Source organism: Hemibagrus wyckioides, linkage group LG01 (genome assembly GCF_019097595.1).
Source record: "Hemibagrus wyckioides isolate EC202008001 linkage group LG01, SWU_Hwy_1.0, whole genome shotgun sequence".
Lineage (NCBI taxonomy): Eukaryota > Metazoa > Chordata > Actinopteri > Siluriformes > Bagridae > Hemibagrus > Hemibagrus wyckioides.
The window spans coordinates 16,499,127-16,519,260 of NC_080710.1; the positions used below are offsets into that span (position 1 = coordinate 16,499,127).

The following is a 20,134-nucleotide window of genomic DNA, read 5'->3' on the forward strand; positions in this document are numbered from 1 at the left end:
AGAAACTGATTATTTTGCAGTGGTTTCTTATTTTTTTTCCAAAGCTATAAGTCGAGTGAAGCTAAGGTAATGTCTAGGACGTTTTAATGAAAGGTAATCAATCACCAAAAAATAAAGAAAAATTCTTCACTTTAATGATTGCAACTATACAGCAGGTCTTTAATTGTTATACTTTGCTACTCAGAACAACAACACAGCCGTTAAATAAATAAATGTTCATGTGAGAAATGAACCAGTGAATTTAAGATTCTATACAGGATATTTTGTTCATAGATTAGCCAGTCTCCATGTACAAGCAAACCTACATCAGGTCTTTCATGAGAAAAGAGGAAGTGCTTTCAGATGCAAAGACTTTATCTGATTTTAATTAATCATAAAAGACAGCATTTCAATCAGGTATGGGTGTGTCATTCTTAGGAACGATCTTGACAGTAGGCGAATTTGTACACCTTAATTTCATTGAAACAAAGAACAGAACGACTGAACAGAAATGCACCTGCACCCTGAAAATCTGAAAAATGAAATTCAGCTAATTTTGTCATTTTTTAGTAATCTAATCTAAACCCCCAAGTGTCAAATGTTTTATGAGTGTGTTGAATAACAGTCCAAAGTATATTAAGTCTATTAAAAGAAGACATATCTCAATATACTGAACTAAAAAACAGCAGTCAGACTGCATACTAAAGCTACTTATGGCCAATATTTTAAAACAATTCTTTACTAGTATCTTTTATAAATGACCTTATGTTACAGTACAATATGAACCTATTTGAATAGGAAAAATAATAATAATGAAAAACTTTAGGTCATCCATGTCACCTAATGTATTTACATGATATGGCACCGGACGCCTGTTCCCAGATTTCACCCTGGTTACTGTCAACATAGCATCACCTTCATTTAGCTGAAACACAAACATGAATTTGTAAAATAGAGCTGTGTGTTAGCAACTGCCTCAAACAAAACTTGAGCAGGCTACATTGTGTCTGATGCAATACATAGCTGTGAGGGGAGTTTATTGCCAGCTGTAGTGACACCACTGTGAGCATCCTCACTGTGTGTCCTCTTGCCCTCTTTATCAGCCAACATTATCACCATCACTATCATTTTATTGGGTTTCCTTTTTATTGACATCATTTACATGTCTTTAGATCCCTTTTAACCACTCATGCCATTACCGTTTAATCACAGCTCCACACATTCTCTGTTCACTGTTTAACTCTCTCTCCCACTCCATGCAATTATTTTTCATAATCTCACAGCCAGCTGGCTGCAGTTCCCTTCAAGACAAGCAAATGACCATCTGCTCTTACCGTCAGCGCATTCTTCATAATACCAATCCAGTTCATAGTAGTCAGCCTCCACAAATCTCTGCATACTCAGTCTCCTTCAGCTGTGAGTCGCAGCTCCTCCTGTCCAGCACCCGAGGTCACATATTCACACACATTACCCCAGCAGCCCATTCTCTCCACCACCAGAGAGCCTATTTTGAGTAACAGCTAACAAATTGAACTGCCTACAGCATCCCATCCAGTGTTGAGTGAATTATGAGGCTGCAGTGATGATCAAAAGTGCGCAGAAAGCCTTCTTACATGGTACGACTATAGTCAAGGTTGTATCATGCGCACTGAGGAGAGGCAACTTCCTAGTTGTGTAGCCAATCAGACTGTGTTACATCAATAAGCGTCAGTAGATCACCCATCCCCTCTTTTCCCTTCTGCCAGCGCTCCCTATTTCCATGGCACCTCCCTCTGGAGGGGTTGCCATAGCAACTGGCTCTGAATCCAGCCTGAGGTGGTGTATGCTGCCTAAATTCTCTTCACTTCCTCAGACTTTCCTACTCACAATTTCTTTTGTGCATGCAATTCAACTCCAGTGTGTTGAATGATACTGCGTGAACAGAATCTACAGATTTAGTCCAAGAGTGAACAGTTTTGGCTGCCAAATGAGGCTGGAAAAAGTATAGGAATGGAGAACCAAGTAATCCGGTATCCCTTTTATGCACTGGAATTATACCAGCTAAAAGCATGAACAACAAAAGTGGTCCGAAATTCAGCTTTAAACAGAATTATATTAGCAATATAAAGATATAGAACAATTTGCCTAATGCTGAGTCTTAGTCTTGTAATGTAATGTCTAAGCCGGGAGTGGCTGAGGAGATGACTCACCTACCGACACTTTACCAGCTGACTGGCCTTATGCTTGTACTGATGACATCATAACAGCGAGGTAATGGAGGTGTAAACACAGAAAAGATGCACCTCTTACATGTAATCTTTTAGTCAGCTTCTATTGTATAAGTGGTACAGATGGCTAGGCACATATGTAGCAAATCAGCCCAAGCTGTGAACACGCTGCTTGCTTACAAGTTAGTTTGTTGATCATATTTTATCATCACTCCCCTGATCCAGGGAGGCTGTCTCACTCTGGATTATTTCAAGAGGAGATGAAATGGAATCAGTCCAAAAGAGAGAGAACAGGAATGCTCCATCTTAATTTTTTTTAGAAGCATGAAATCAAGCACATACGCATAAATGGGCTTTGACGCTTGATAAAAGAATTGTTAACACATTCTCTGCGTTTATGGGATGATCGTTAATGTAGGCTATGGAATTGCCAAGTGAATAAGGTGTGTGTGTGTGTGTGTGTGCACATGCATGCATGTGTGAGAGAGACAAAAGAATCAGAAATCTCACATAGTGCTGCCATGTACCTCATTTCCCCAAAGCTCTATGCAAGACTCACCTACTCTATATACAGCATGAATAACAAAACAACTAGACAGACAACATACCTGTCATATTGGGTTGATTCCTATGTGTGCATTTATTATTACCTATTATCTGTGCATTTTATTATCTGATATTTTGTTATCCAGCCTCTCTTAACCATGGCAGCTAAAACTGAGTAAAACTTAAAAAGACACAGCTCAGTGAAAAATATACACACACACAGAGGGCAAGCAGCTGCACTTCATGATGCTGCCAACGTAACCTATTCTGAAAAACACAAACACTTCCTGATCGTCAATAGCATTAGTTCTCTAGCAACAACTCCACTTGATGACAATACAAACTGAAAGAGGATAAATCAGCTGACTATCATTCACTACACCTTATGTGCTTGTTGAACATCCCATTCCAAAGCCATGGCCATTAGTAAGCAGTTGGTTGACTATTTTCTGGTGTAATAGCCTCCACTCTTCAGGGAAGGATTTCCACTCATTTTGAAGCATGGCTGTGGGGATTTGTGCTCATTCAGTCACAAGAGGATTAGTGAGGTTGGACACTGATATCAGGCCAGAAGGCAGGGTGTAAAGGTGTTCGAGTCTGCGGTTGTTTAACACTTCTTGATTACTATCCTAAGAGAAGATCTTGCCATAGTCAGTGTGAAACTATTGATCATTGTTTCCTAATTTTTTGAAAGTCAGCACACTAATTTAATTTGCGTATGTTTTAGTCCCATGTTCATGAATAACTGAAAGTCTTTCCTTAGAATACATTTACCTCAAATAAAGGTAGAATATTTCTCATATTCAGTGTGTGATTAAACTAAATAATAAAGGCATTTTGATTAGAAGATTTCTGGGGCTGTCTGTGCATGCTTTTGTGTTAACTTTGGTCTACATGACCATTTCCTCATCATTAATGACAGTAAGAAAAATGCAGGGATTCACAGAACCAAACAGAGTATGGAAGAAAATGGAAATGGAAGAGAGAGAGAGAAAGAGAGAGAGATAGTCAGTAAGTTACCGAGAAAGGAAAAGGGTATACAAACACTTACGAAAGTATTTGAGGGTCTCCTCAATCTGCTCGACGGTTAGGTCGATGTTGATATCAGGTGAAATGAGTGGAGTGTGGAGCCAGTCGTCGTGGTCATAGCCGTATATAGTGTCTGCTCTCAGCTGATAGTGGGGGAGTTGCTCCTCCAGCAAACTGATGATTTCCACCTCTGGAAGATCAGTGCTGTTACACACATCTGCCACAAGACAAAGGAAAGGGAGAACAATCAGGTTACCATAGAAGAGCAAAACAGGATGTAAAATCCATCTCATACCTACACGGAGAATGTAGAGTTTGTTTTGTTTTGTGGTATTCATCAAAACAAAGTGGTAATAATCTAGGGCTGGGACAGCACAGGTTGTCGGAAGGTATGACTACGAATGTTATTAAAGTCCAAACTTGTAGTTATAATAAATATTAAAACAAATATGAAAAAAAAAAAACTCTTTCTTGTGTGCAAGTTTCAGGCTGGTTGCTGCTATCTACAGGCTTTGAGTAACAAAAGTATTTGGTGTTGTCCAGTCACTTTTAATTTACATTTCCCCAAATCAACATTACTGTGTATACAGCAGTGAGTATAACACACAACACTTGCTTGTGTACATGACCCTGAATTAGCTTGTTTGTGTATGACGACAAGGTTCAAGTTAAATTCAGGTTTAGGACAACTGATGCCTTTAATTCATAAATTGTAAAGACACAAACACTGAATTTCAATAGTCCGGATTTACTCCCATAACTACGTGACTGACTGACTCTTAACTTCTGTCATAATAGTTAAGTGTTGAAACCAGTCTGATACAATCTAGCATTTCATGTACCTCTACACTGCCTCACATTAGCACACTCCCACTTTGTGGATTTCCTGTAATGCTAGTTTTGACTTGGTCATTAGGCATCTAATCTATGTCCGGATTCCTGAAAGCTGCTCTGTGACGATGTCTATTGTTTAAAGTGCTGTTCAAAATAAATGAATTGAAGTAGTTAAGCTGGCTAGTTTTGTCTGGGGACAGACGTCAGGCATAGTTGTGTAGCATTTACACCACAAAAGGGTTAAAGCTGATTAAATTAATGGGTTAATGCTCTCCATCACATCTGGAATGTAGTTTGCATATGACAGCAGATTTACAAGGAAAATTATGTTAAATGCCAATTAATAAAGCAAGAAAAGCAAAAAATAATATTTTGTTATGATGTCAGGCTCCCTACTAGCGAGGTTTAAAGTAATGCATTTATTTTAAAGTAAATTAAAGTAATTTTGAAATTTCACTTCATATGATGGTATGTCAATACAATCACACCATAAAAACACCATAAAAATTATATATGTGTTTCTAGGGAACCATTATAGGTTTACCAAACAGCTGACTGAAAGGTACAATTAAAGGGTTTTTTTTTTTGCATAAAAATACACTCTGCTCACAATTTTAGGTAACGGTAGTATCAGGTAAAGATTTCCCATCTACAGGAATAAAGGTTTCTCTCAACTCAGCAACCAGTAGGTAGTGTTTAGTACTTTCTGAGTATGGTACAATAGTTAGGACAGCCTGTAATGACGATAGACTGACATTAGATGTGAGCCTGGTGACCTCTAGTGGTCTAGTTCATAAATACACTTTTATACACAATGCCACACTGTACAAATATTTCTGAAACCTGGTGAATGTTCATAGAAGCCCCATCATCACACTTATTATTCAATTCTCCTTTAGATTAAACAGGCTATGTTCGTTTCCTCCCATTTGTAAACCTCATACAGTTCTCATTTCAACCATTTTTATTTCACAACAAAGACAAATCTGCTACATTTCTAAGCATTGCTCTTAAAAAATTTAGACATATTTCTGCTGAGAAGTATCTGACCGGTGAAACAGTACGTCCTTATGAGTCACTTAGGATTCTTAGATTCACAGGAAACAGATAGGGGAAAAAACCCCAGATGTATTATGTACTTTACCCTCAGACTTACTGTTTCATGTCAAATGTGGTGGGTGAAAGTCCAAAAAACAAATTAGTGACCAGCCAGTATGTTTTTTTAGTGCTCATGCTGATACTGATATTTTAAATGCATCAAGTCTGATATGTGATAAAATTAATAAAACTGAATTCCCATTAAATACCTTTCACTTTAATTTATTTATAAAGCAGACTTAAACAACAACAATTGACCAATATGTTGTACAAGTATATGCTCCTTGTTTACAGATCATTAAAGGCAAGAGGTAGAAAAAATGTATTTTAATAATAAATGAAGCTGAATCTGCTCTGACATGAAGATGTGGACTGTTTCAAAGCTCAGGGTCATCTGTCCTAAAGGAACGGTCCTGCACGTTCAGAGCAGCTGAGCTCTTTGTAGAGCTAAGAGACCTAGTACCTTTGTAACAGGTCTGTGTGGTGTGCTGGCAGCAACACATTTAACACTTTAAAAACAAAACAATATACTGAAGCACACCGGCAACCAACACAGCAAAGGGGAAATTTTTTTTTTTAGACAAATCTAGACGTTCTAACAGGTGAAACACCGAAGCAAAACAATTAGTAAATATTATTATTATTATAAACATCTGTCACTTTTAAGACTTTTTGCATGATTATTTGTGATTATCACTGGACATGTCACTTTGGGGTCTGCAGGGAATTCATCAATCACTGATAACACTGATGTCATTAACACAACCTGGGAGTGTACTGGTAACTCAGATGAAGCATTTAAGGTCTGCATCCATTCTACCTTTACTAAATGTTTTATATCCTGGTTAGGATCCTGTTGCTTTAAATTGCCATTTTTTTCCATTTTGGGAACTAAAAGGATCCAAGACAATTAAAAGAAGTATTTTGTGCCCTGTGCAGTGTGATTGGAGATTGAATGGCTGGGGGTCCACTTTTAAGTATAAAATCTATAAGGTTTTCTTCTATAACAAATTCATCTTTATGTATAAAAAAATAAACTGTTTAAAACAAACAAACAAAAAAAAAACCCAGAAGGTTTAGCAGGTATTCCCTCAGACTACACTTTAAAAAATATTTTTTTATCTAGTTGGATAACATGGAAGACATTTCTGAGAAATGGGTCTCAAACTCTGTATACAACCCATTTTAAATAACTGGATTTAACCAGGACCTGAACAGAATCACTGATCCTGCTCAATAAACTGAATGCCCCTGTATTGCAGCTTTGCAATGTGGTGTGAATTAATACAAAGAACATTCACAGTGTGTTAAATAGTTTTACAACAGCAGTGAAATAAATTAAAGAGGGGAATAATGCATATCCAAAGGACATGTAGAATAAACAATCTTTTCTGCTTTCACTAAACGTTATGTTGAACTGGATTAAGAAGGACCAGGAGCAGGCTTAAGATCTCAAGCCATACAACCCACTGTGTGGTTCGCTGCAGTTATAGTGGCCGCTAATATTAACCGTGTACAATTCTAACATCTTAAAGTAAGTGTTATTTTGTCTTAGGGAAACTTTACTGCCAGTGAATGAAATGACAGAGGCAGGATCACAATCCTTGTAGGAGAAAAACGAGCTCAAAGACAGCAATACATGGGGCAGACTTGTATTATTTATCTTTTTTTTTTTTTTTATTATTATTTTATTATTCATTTATTTTCTAAACAAGAGCACAGCCCAGGCTGACCATTGTGTTATTTAAGTCTGTTAGCAGAGCACAACACAAGAGAACACTACAAGCTAGAACTTGCTGCATGATGATAATGGATCATGCACTATCTAGAAAAAAAATCAGGACAGATTTTGCAACTACAAGCAATGATGGACTGATGCAATACTGCACTTTAGTGCAAGTTACTAATCCCTCAAATATGATTGACTACAGCAGCAAAACATAAAACTACAGCCCTAAGGACTTGGATCCAAAATTAGTGCGACACAGGTTACACTGCATTTGTCCCTTGCTTGTGTCCAATCTAAATGACAGATGAGTGAGTGCGAGTGTCCTGGCTGGCTTGTGATTATTTTGGGGCTGTGTTTTAATGTGCATGTTCAACAGTGCCTCCCGGTCAAAGCTTTATTGTCCTTCTGGTTCACATTGACCTCTGTGACACGACACCCTAAAACAAAATTCCCAGCAGTCTGACACCGATCTGAGAAACACAGCTGGGACAGATCTCAAATAAGAAACAGCTGCTTTGTCAATGTTTCAGAGAGTAAAGTATTACGAAGTAATCTCACATTCGAAGAAAACATGAGCAAACAGAATCCATGTTACAAACGTTTGCTGTGAAAATCAGTATCAGTGAGCATTTTGCCTATACACAGTTTTCTGTTTCTGTCAGAGCAACACATCAGCTAGACAAAGGAAAAAACACACAAAGTTCATTCCAAGTGAAACAGTGAAAGGAGCTACAAACACAGCCAGCTTGACCTTAACCTTATCATGACCGTAGGTCAGCCGGCAAAAGTTCAACCTAAAGCACCATGTTGCCCAGAAATCTATCACTGTCCACTCTCAGAAAGAAGTAACTTTAGTAACTGAAGTATGTGAAAGTCTTAAATATCTGATCTTAGTACTTACTCATGATTCTGCAGCCACAGACTTGCTCTCCTCACGCCCAACTTACATTTTCCACTCCTTCAGAACAAGGGCTGGATGTCAAGAGAACATGTCTGGGGCAGAAAGAGAATGAGTGAGGGGAGGGATAGAGGCAGAGTGGGAGGGAGGGAGAAGAGGAGTGAACGCCTAGTCATGTCTGGCATGCTGATGACACCAGTCACATGCCCCTCACTAAACATAGACTGGATTACAGTGCAAGCAGCAGCCTGTTACACTCATTGTCCTCTTTCACAGGACTTTGAGCTAGTTTGGACATACAGAATGAGAGAAGCCGGTAGGAGGGTAGTTTCTCAGAACAGCTGGGAAAAGAGCATTACAAATACAGGAAGTTAGAAAGCCCTCAGGGATTCAGTGAAGAGAGAATGTTAGGGTAGTTTAACTGTTGAGACAAAAAAAAAAAAAAAACACCCCAAAAACAACCAAACAAAAAACAGAGAAGGGAAATAAGAGAATACAACGAGGAAATTGGAAACATAATAGTGAAATACTCAACAAAATTCTCCACCCTGTCCCTAAAACACATACAGCAGCCACACTGTGAGAATATTGTCCATATACATCACATACCCCTCTGTACAGCACATTTAGAACATTTTTATAAAGCAAACTTCCACTGATACTACCACTTATACATTAGTATAAAAAGTCAAATTTAAAGCTTATGAACTGCTTCTATTTACTCTTTACTCCAAGAAAGAGTCAGAGGCCTGAACAACTGGTGCACTGACTAAACCAAAATAGTGCAGAATAACTGAATCATATACTGACCAGGCATAACATTATGACCACCTGCCTAATATTGTGTTGGTCCCTCTTTTGCTGGCAAAACAGCCCTGACCCATCATGCACTGTGCATTCTGACACCTTTCTATTAGAACCAGCATTAACTTCTTCAGCAATCTGAGCAACAGTAGCTCGTCTGTTGGATCAGATCACACGGGCCAGCCTTCACTCCCCACATGCATCATTGAGCCTTGGCCGCCCATGACCCCGTCACCACTGTTCCTTGGACCACTTTTGATAGATACTGACCACTGCAGACCGGGAACACCCCACAAGAGCTGCAGTTCTGATCCAGTCGTCTAGCCATCACAATTTGGCCCTTGTCAAAATCACTCAAATCCTTACTCTTGCCCATTTTTCCTGCTTCTAACACATCGACTTTGAGGACAAAATGTTCACTTGCTGCCTAATATATCCCACCCACTAACAGGTGCCATGATGAGGAGATAATCAGTGTTATTCACTTCACCTCTCAGTGCTCATAATGTTATAACTGATCGGTGTATTTGACAATTTCTTTATTAACCATGTTGACTTGCCAGCATTGTCATTTTCCCCTCAATGTTGTGTTTTAATGTGGGCTCATGGCACCTCTTGCAGTTTGGGAGTTGCAAGCAGGGTCCACTCTAATCATGCTTCACGTGAGCACACAACCACCTGCTTCTAAGAGATTTGAAAACTTGTTAATATTGCATCAGCTTTTTCTACGGAAGCAAAAATAAGTATATGATGTGTGAGATGTGATAACTACTACAGCTATAACGAGTGCACACTTTCCTCCCTGCTCTATGAAAAGCTGGGCTGTGCAGGAAATCCTGACATTTCATCCATAAAGTGGAGGGAGCCAGGCAGAGCAGAAAGATTCACCTGCGCTGTGAAATTTTTTAAAACATAAAGATAGTCACATCTGGTGAATTGTTGATCGCATTTGTTAGACATACTACACGCTATGTGGTGTGGTTTATGATACAGCCCTGAATTATTGACTTGGCACTAGTCAGCTGTGAGAGTAAGACACATTTAAGAAAGACACAGCAAAATCTACATTATGAATTCTGTTGGAAGTACCTTGCATCTATCCTAAATATTACATCAAACAACTTCAGATAACTAGAGATTTTATTAGAAATTGTACAGAACTTTATGTAATCTGCTGATTGTTGCGCACACACACACACACACACACACACACACAAACATGGCCAGGCGAGTCCTTACACATAAAATAAAATAAAATAAAATAAAATAAAATTAAATAAAATTAAATAAAATTAAAAACTAAACTAAACTAAAATAAATAAATCACTTAAATAAAATATCAATCTTTGTCATCTAGCTTAACTTACAAGCTAAGAGAGAGAAAACTGAATGAACTCTTTATGGTCAAAGCTTTTGTGAAAACAGCAGCACCACTCAGTTTCCTTCCACTCACACACACTGGAATAGCAAATATTAATAAACATTTTAAATAGTCGCAATAGTGTGCTTAGCAAAATTTGTTACGCTCTTTCGGTCTGAAACAAGTGTTTGAACTTCACTCTCTGTATTGTTATTTCTCAATGAAGTCAGAATTGGCAAACATCCAGCGGACAGCAAACCATCAGATCTCCATCACCATGGAAATATGAAACACACACAAACACACACGGCTCTCTGCCCTGGAAATACTGAGCAGAACCTTTTCTTCATGTGAGTCACACACAGAATGTGGAGCTCACCATTGCTGCAAAAGCTTTAGAAACCAACCAGACAAGTGCTGATGCAGTAATTCAGCTTCTCTCTCTCTCTCTCTCTCTCTCTCTCTCACACACACGCGCGCACACACGCGCACGCACACACACACAGAAACAATGACTTGTACTGTCATACAATAAGCAGACCGGAGACAAATGAACACTTTTAGAGAATGGACAGAGCTTTTGTCTGCTCAGACATAATATATTAACACAAACATCACTACAGGCAGAGTATACAAACCTAGGCAAGCATATTATAGTATACATTATAACGTTTAATGAGCTATGGCCATTAGAAAAAACTATTGAAGACTGAAATGCCACAAGAATAACAAGATCCCTGTAAAAGCTTCTGAAGCACTATATAATTCCCTGAACAGCCTGAAGATGGCAGGATTCATTAGTGATCTATTTGATGAGGCTGTACCACGATACATCACTGCAAAAGTTCTAATTTCTCATTTTTATAAAACCAAATACACAGTCAGAGAGAATTTGATGCATTCTTTATAGACACACGACTGAATCAGTGTTTGATGTGAATCTGAATCTAGAGGTCATTTCAGATGTCATGATGAGACTGAGAAGGCAACATGCATCATACGCAAAGGAGTATTTCTCCAGGATTGAAACAAGAATGACACACACACACACTCTGATCAGAGGCAAGCTTTTAAAGGTCTATTAAAATACAGTGTGCCGTGTTAAGTGTGCAGGCCACAGGAATCAGGTCGTATGTAAATAATGGGAACAGATAAACAGGAGGACATGCAGACTGCCATTTCTACTATGTAAATGAGCACGATCTGAATCTCTGATACCAAGAGGAAATCTCACAGCCCGTTTGTAATAAATCACATAGGAAATATAAATAAAAAGTTCAACAACACAGCCTGTAAGTAATTAAACTGGGATGCATTCCCTGTTCTGGCTCTGTACTTTAGAACACTAGATTAAACAACAACAACAAAAAGCCTGACAGCTTTAATTTCCGGCCCTGTCGTCCATGTTCAGTGAATAGTTCTCTAATTACAACCCTCGATTACGTAGATGTCCAGATTTAGGGTATGTAATTGGTCATTAAGTGCTCAGTTGTTTTTTGGCCAGCTGTGTGCTGAATCATTTGCTCATGCACGAGAGCACCGAATCTAAGACTTTTTTCAAAGAGATTTTAAATGTGCCATTTGCATCAGATTTGTGTATGAGTGAAAACTGTTAAAAATACAATGTAAAAGAGAATGATTATTATAAATATGGAATAACATGTCGTAATGAAGCGCCTTGAAAGCTGGTTCGTTAAGGTCCCTTTTTTCTTAGTGTATACTATGTTCACACATGATGATTTCACACATATGGTGATTTTATAGCTGCCAGTCACCAGGCACTGTGCTGTGAAGTAGCTAGAGGTGTTTCTAATTCTGCCTGCCATAGTAATAACGTTTGGCTAGTTTTCTTGTTGCTAAGGGAGGGAGAGCAGTCAGTGTAATGGCAGTGTATATCTTCATAAGAGATGAAGGAGAAGCAGTGTGTGCTTTTTACCACGGATCACATGCACTCTAATGTCTTGGTTGTCGCTGCACTAAGTTGTTATATTTGCATAAAGATAAACTTTTCTCAGTTTGTCGCATTGTTGGACACACCCACATTTAGCTTAACAGTGGCTGTCACTCGTGTCATAAGAATAATCTCCAGTCACTTTTATCACATTGAGTTGATGCATGTGCGAGAGTAGCATTAGAGGAGCTTAAAAAAAAAGTACTTAAATCCCAGCCTAGTGAGAGTCTCAATTCCCCCTATAACAACCTGACAGAGCAATCTGATAGTTACACCAGTGCCCTCTTGTAGAAGTGCATTTTTCCGAATCCAAATCCATATGATGAATATCAAACTGCTCAGGAGGGATTGTATAGAATCCGTTGTGTTGCAGTGACGTGACTGAATTTCCTACTTAAGATTCGGTCATCGTCTGGAGGAGGCAGCTATAATACTGCTTTTTCCAGCCGTTTCTGTGGAGCCTGGAAAGTGAGTAATAACATCATAGGACTAGCTGAACAAATGTTTTTTTTTAGATAAGTGTTGATGCTGCAGTGCTCTCAGGTTTAATGAGAGAGCCTTGTTTATGGAGATAAATGTTTCTCTCTTGGAGCTTGTCTCAACAAAGGAATTGACCTTCAAATAGCCTGCTGTCTGTTTTTCTGTAACTGCGTTACACAACCAAGTACCCCAAGAATGAAGAAGAGAAGATTGTCTGCTTGTTGTGTCCCAAAACAGCAAGAGTAAAACTCAATAGAGGGTGTTAAGTTTGGATTATATTCAGTGCTAAACACTCAGCTCCCACCTGATGTTAAAGTGAATCCATTCTCTATAGCATTTTGGCAGCATAAAGAACAGCTTAAGTAATGTGCGATCCTAGCTGAAGAAACATAACCAGATTTTTATATATATATATATATATATATATATATATATATATATATATAGATATAGATATATATATACATATACATATACATATACACACACACACACACACACACACAAACAGGTTGTCTGTTTATAAGCACCTTCAGGATTTCACAGGAACTAATTATGATTGTTGTGGCCAAAGATGCTTGATTTTGCTGCAGCTTTTTATTTATTTATTTAACAACTTTTTGCACTTTCTTGGGAGAACTGCTACTTTAAACTAACTAACTACTTCAGCACTAACTACTTTAATAACTAAAGACTAAAGTGCAAGCACAGGCTTCTTCCTTTTAAATTACTACCAGTGGAGATGCACATGTAATTACTTCCTGTGATAGCTGAATGAATAATGAATGGAAGAGGGCTTTGGCTGACTGTGTGTTGCGATGATGTCAAATGAAATGTCTAGGCCCATATCTGTGAAAAATCATGGTCATTTTAAAAAATTGCAAGCTCCTCCATTTTGCGGTAATTTCTTCAATCACAAAATTGTGAAATCCTGGAGGGATTGACTATACACCCAACATGTCTGTTATGAGAAGTAATGAAAATAAAGTTGACGTTGACTTAAATCCATGTTCTGCTTAATTCTTTCTTGTATGCACATGTACATCCAACCTGAAGCAGGATCAGCGATGAGGAAATAAAACAATATGTTTAATCTATTTGTCTACATAATGTATCTACTTATCAAATCTGATTGGGTGAGAGACATATCTACAAATCTTGTCATGTTGCACATGTCTGAATTACAAATGCTACATGTATGTATGTTTACAATAAAGCTGTATGACGTAAAGGCAAACACTGATAAATTGTGATTAGAGCCTTTTACCGAGAGATAACGGGATCCTCCAAAAATCTAAAAGACCAGCAGGTCTAACAGAGGTTATAAGCACAAGATCCATTATCGTGTAATGTATTAAGAATCAGGCTAAACACTACAGTAAGCTCTTATCATACTGCATACTCTCATTTAGTATTATAAATGAGACAGAGGTCACTGTAGATTACATTTCAAGTCACATTAAGTAACAGCTTAATTACTTAACTGCAAGAGGCAGCAGAAGAGGTTATTTATTCACTTATAGTTACTCAGATAATGACATTAACTATAACATGATATACAATAGCATGTGTGTTGTGTATATCTCACACACTAGAAGCATTATTAGCATTAATTAGTGGCCATAACTGTGCTTCATCAGCTCCAGCGGTTCTCAATAATCAGCAGTATTCACTTTCACTGTTAGTTAAAACTAGCACAACGCAAAAAAGAAAAGTTTATAGGTTACTATAACGCAGTGCTGTATAAAGTACCCAAAAGCCATACTTGAGTAAAAGTACAGGTATTTTGTTAGAAAATGACTCAAGTAAAAGTTAGTCAACCATTATAATTCTACTTGAGTAAAAGTCTTAAAGTATCTGAAATAAACTGTACTTAAGTATCAAAAGTAGCATTTTCATGAATGTATTCAAGTATGGAAAGTAAAAGTAGAAGTAAATTAATAAAAAAGCAAGACTGTAAAAATTTGGAGAATTATGAATTTTATTCTGTATTGCTTTCTTTCTCAAATTTGTGCACCACCAAAAAATAAGACTTGCATGAAAGAAAGAAGAGGCCTTTAGAACTGTATTGTAATGAACTGTACAGTATCAGTGTTTCCATACATGTGCGCTTGTAACTAAGGCCATGTCCACACGTACCCGGGGATTTTTAAGAAGGGAGATTTTTCTCTGCAGAGCTTTTGGAAAACTTCTTCCAAAATGAAGATTTTCCAAAACCCACCATTTTCAGTGGTGTTGTGTGGACAGGGGAAACAGAGATTTTGATGAATTGACGTCATTATCTGTGTGCTGGTCTCCTTGATTTGACATCAGCTTTGTTTATGAATATATTTTGTGCAATAGCAGACTTACGTAAACTACTGACTGTGTTAACATTGCTTACTGGACTTTTTACATTCGTTCACAATACACGCGCAGTTACTCACACAATACGTTCATGAACAGAGGGCCGGAGTGTAATACGGAGCTCACTGCTGCTGCATGCAAAACTCCCACAACACACACAGCGATGGCGGTTTTGGACGAGACCTGGTCGGACTTCTACATTCTACAATGAAATTTTCACATGTCAAGGGCATCGCTTTCCTACGAAAGTTTTGTCTAGGCTTCTGATTGGCTAGGCATGCTCCTGACAGCACTTAACAGGGCGTTTTGCGTTTTCATGTGGACAAAGATATTTTTAACATGTAGGTCGTGTGGACAGAATTAAAAAAAAAAACCAAAAAGTTGAAAAATCTCCATTTTTAAAAATACCCAGCTACGTGTGGACATAGCCTAAAGTCCACACTAACCACAAACTTCCTTTACCGCAAATTTGGACACAGGTTTTTTTTGTAGTAAGTGACGAAAATGCCAAACAGAAAATGTATCGGAGTAAAAGTATAGAATTTGTTTCTAAAAAGTAGTGAAGGTTGACAGAAATATAGTTGACAGAAATATAAAAACTCAAGTACAGTACAAAAACTCTTAAGATACTTAAATACTTAAGTACTGTAACGAAGTAATTTTACTTCGTTACATTACACCACTGCTATACCGTATGTAGGACCAGTTTTTCACTTCCCCTATTTGAGTTATGGAAACAACTCCCAATAATTTGCATATGTGATGCATAAGAGTGAAAGGTTTCATGGTAATAGATTAGTTCTTGTTACCAATTTATATGGCAGAACTACCCTTAAAATGATCTATAAAGTATGTGTTGGAAGCTGGAAGAAAAACAAATTGACCTTGCAAAAAGACAATTGACCTTGCTGTGATCTTGACACTGACTGGATCCATTTTCAAAATCTATTCAGTTCATCGGCTGGGTAAAATGATAATTCAATATAAAATTCTACCAACTCGTTCTTGAGACGTCACACAAACAAGATTCTTGGACAAACAGACTGACGCATGCATGGACTAACACGTGGGCAGACTAATGGCAAAAGTCATAGCTAGCCAAAAATGGGCCTTGAGTTCCTGATCACAAAAACATAGTAGCATCGTTGTAGGACACAGGAACAGGAAGAAAGGCAGAGACATAAAAAGAGGTCTAAAAATAAAAACCCTTTCATCTAAATGGTCACCCTCATTTGGATTCATGGGTTAATGCAACCTGTCTAGGTCACAATCTGTGCAATACCTAATAACATCTGATGCTGATACAAAAACTATGTATTTTTTATAGATGTTAAAGAAATGATTATAAATATTTAACAAGACAAAATAATCTACTTTAGATGCAGTATTTATACACTTACATAAAATCATAGAGGGGCCCTGATCCTTTAAACAGAAATGAAAATAAAAACAGGTGTATAGAATACAACCTTTAACCAAAGAAGAAAAAAAAACACACCAAGTCTATACAGTTCCAGAAAGAAGTTTACATTTACATTTCTGACATTTGGCAGATTATCCAGAGCGACCTACAATTTATCTCATTTTATACAACTGAGCAATTGAGGGTTAAGGGCCTTGCTCAGGGGCCCAGCAATGGCAGCTTGGTGGACCTGGGATTCAAACTCACAACCTTCTGATCCATAGTCCAATGCCTCAACCACTAAGCTACCAAATCACAAGTTATTTCAATAATGTTACTTTTTAATGACGAACACTGCCAACATGACTTCTGGATAAGATTTATTTGCCAAGACAGTTATCACACAAACACCTGCTATCCTAAGTCAGGTTTAGGGAATGGCAACACTCATGGCAACAAAACAACAGAATGATTCCACCTCAATCACACAGACAGTAATAACCTCAGTGCATAGTCACTTTGTTCCATGGCAACATACCAACACATTCAGTTAATTTCACAAAATCAGTAGACTTACCAGTGATGGTTTCTGCATCTCTGTAAAGCTCATTGTCTAGGCTGGGTGCTTCCTCGCTTACATACTGCTCTTCTTGGTGTGTGGGAGTACTGTTAGCTGTGGATTGTGGGTTCTGTGTCGGGGTCTGAGGATTGACTGAGGGGGGCAGGCCTGAGGCAGAGGCAGAGGCGGTGGGGGGCAAAGCTGTGGTGTCCAGCTTGGCTGATTTTCACACATCAGCTGCACGAGCCATAGGACAGTGCCCACACTCAGCTGACCACAGTGGGCAGGAGCACAACACACAAACCGGCAGCTTGCAATCAGTCAGTGCTGGAAACGTGGGCCTAGAGAACAGAAAGAGAGGATTGGATGCAGGACAAACAGTTAGTTAAATTCATCACTGAGGTCATTTTGTCCCCTATTATACAGCATTCAGCACCCATCTGCTTCAGACTTTTTAGCTTATATACATGACATTTTAAAATGGTTGACATGTCATACTGAACCAGTTGGGATGCAGGTAGCAGTGTTTCCAGGCCAAATAATGCAAACACTGGTTTGATATCAATGCCATTAGTGTTTTGTCACACATTCCCTCACCCCCTTATCCTTTTGGAGGCTGACTGCTGCAGAATTCTACAGTACAGTGGATATTTGAGAGAAACCGTGTGCTGCCTCAGTGTCTGTGTGCTGGGTAAAAGCCATTAAAGCTGCAGCCACTAAACTCAATGACTTCTATCAGGGTGATTAGGTACAACTCAGTTGTAGCTAATCATTCACGCGAATTAGAGAGAGAACATGCCAAAACAGTCTTGATCTCCTGTTACTGAACAGCAGAAAAGAAAGGCTCAGGTGTATACAGTATAGTAATACCCATACTCTCCTTTAATGCACCAGACTACATTGTGCTAGAGTGCACTAGAGAACACAGACACGATAATGCACTCTGGGTGCGTTTCTATAAACAGTCACTTTTAGCAAATCAGCACAATGGTTTAATCCAGGCATGCTTTTACTTCCCAGGATGTTAGCTGCTTAAATGTAGCGCTGTACACCTGTTCCCTGTCTTTATTCAAGCTTTTCCTTTCATTTACAACTGTCTGTATATGCACTGCCAGTTACTAGTGTTAAGGCTCTGGTCATAGATCTTGATCATGTATGTTTGGTTTGTTTCCATCACAAACATATAAACCACAGTAGTGCATCCTCTCTCCGAGCTTCACACTTTATCCTAGCCTCTCGCTATGTGCTCTATGCTATTGCACAGGTCCTTTTTACATATGATTGTTTGCTTAAGGTGAGAAATGACCAGTTTACATTTATCTGGAGCTGCTCTGACTACAGATTTTAAGCATGGTTATATAATAAATGGTCAAAGAAGTCACAGCCAAAATATGTTTAAAGGATGCTTAAGACTTAAGGCTTAAAATATGACGCCTGTGATCAACTAGACCATAGTGAAATGGTTGATTTAATCCAAAGACTTCAGTATTCGTAACGCAGCCTCAACAAAACTGTCAGCAATGATGAATTTTTAAAACTAATTTTAAATAACAAATGGAAATAAAATGATACCGGTGCAAATATTGATTATATCTAACCATGAGCTAGAGTGCTAGAGCTGGGAGAGCTGGTTGATGCGGTGTACTCGAGCACATGTATAAAATCAATTAATAGCAAGAGGCAAAACAGCCTTTGTTAGAGCCTTCATTTATTTTTAATTTTTTGTAATACCTATAAGAATTACAGAAGGAATCTGAAACAGACTGCTATATGACTGTACTGAGCAAAACATGTTCTTCCCCTCTTGGGCTATGAGCTATGATATGATATCAGTCCTGCATGTTCCTGACAGATGGTGTGAGAATCTCCAACCCTGCCAGTCTCTCATTGTCCTCAGGCCCTTTGATATTCCTCCAGCAAAGACACAGAATAGCTGAGCCATGGTAATTTACCACTATGTTACAGCACAATGGTGGTGGTGTGACTTTCAGCAGCGGTAACACTAGAGCAATGAGTGATGGGACATGCAGGTTCAGGGAAGATCACAGGGTTTGAAAGCTTCAACATTATGATGCTTTCCTTTCCCAAAACACTTTTCCAGCACAAAAAAATGGAATAGTGATTTGAAAAATGGGTCTAAAGTACAAATGATAGAGATATGCCTCATGCTTGAATAAATTTGTCTAATTCTCTCACCCGTTGTCTTGTTTGCATTTGTCTCCTCTTTATGGATTTGTTCTACAGCCAAACTAACCAAATGTGATTAAACCCATCGATACTCATATAGTATCGATGGATACATATAGATACTAGCATACATCTTTTATTATATCTATTTTCTTATTTATCCAATCAAACAGATCACTGAAATTAGGTCACTACTGCTCCAAAACCCACCCTTAACCCATGGCTTTCCTTGTGAGGAAGCACATGGCATCAGTGACCAGTCCAACAACAATCCAGTGTGTACACACACACACACACACACACACACACACACAATTCCTATCTAGCAGCAGTAAATTGTATGAAATACTGAGATAACATTGCACACAGAAAAAAACAAGAGGAAACACAACCAAGGAAGAGCTCTCTACAGAATGAGACACCCCACAGCAAAACACATCATCCTATACCCTTCCCTGTGAAATGGCACTACACAGTGTGTCTGACAGGTTCACTTGTACACACTGGAAAACCTTAGAGATGGTAAAGAACTATTTTCTGGCCTATTTTGAAACTAACTGCACTTCCACTTCCAAATAAAATCACACCCCATAGTATACTCTCATCCCCAATACTGATTGATAAATTTGTGTGTGTTGCATCGGAAATGCAAACGCAAAGGAACAGGGTTATTACTATTTTTATTTTCTTATGACATGGTCATAACTCTTAAGACATGAAAAATG

At 38.3% G+C, this 20,134-nt stretch overlaps 1 protein-coding gene across 6 annotated transcripts in view; it reads right to left on the reverse strand.

Annotated features, from left to right (window-relative positions):
- The window catches only part of trak1a (trafficking protein, kinesin binding 1a), a 43,835-nt gene that overhangs the window by 16,799 nt on the left and 6,902 nt on the right, over window positions 1-20,134 (reverse strand). For 3 of the 6 annotated variants that reach the window (XM_058388717.1, XM_058388707.1, XM_058388759.1), the window contains exons 1-2: window positions 8,324-8,450; window positions 3,784-3,978 (exon numbers count right to left, since the gene is read on the reverse strand). In XM_058388717.1, coding sequence (XP_058244700.1) covers window positions 3,784-3,978; window positions 8,324-8,327 — 199 coding nt within the window. In that variant the 5' untranslated portion in view covers window positions 8,328-8,450. Of the gene's footprint in view, window positions 1-1,313; window positions 1,632-3,783; window positions 3,979-8,323; window positions 8,451-17,240; window positions 17,447-20,134 lie in introns of those variants that run through there. The other 3 variants (XM_058388751.1, XM_058388736.1, XM_058388743.1) reach the window with 3 other exon arrangements.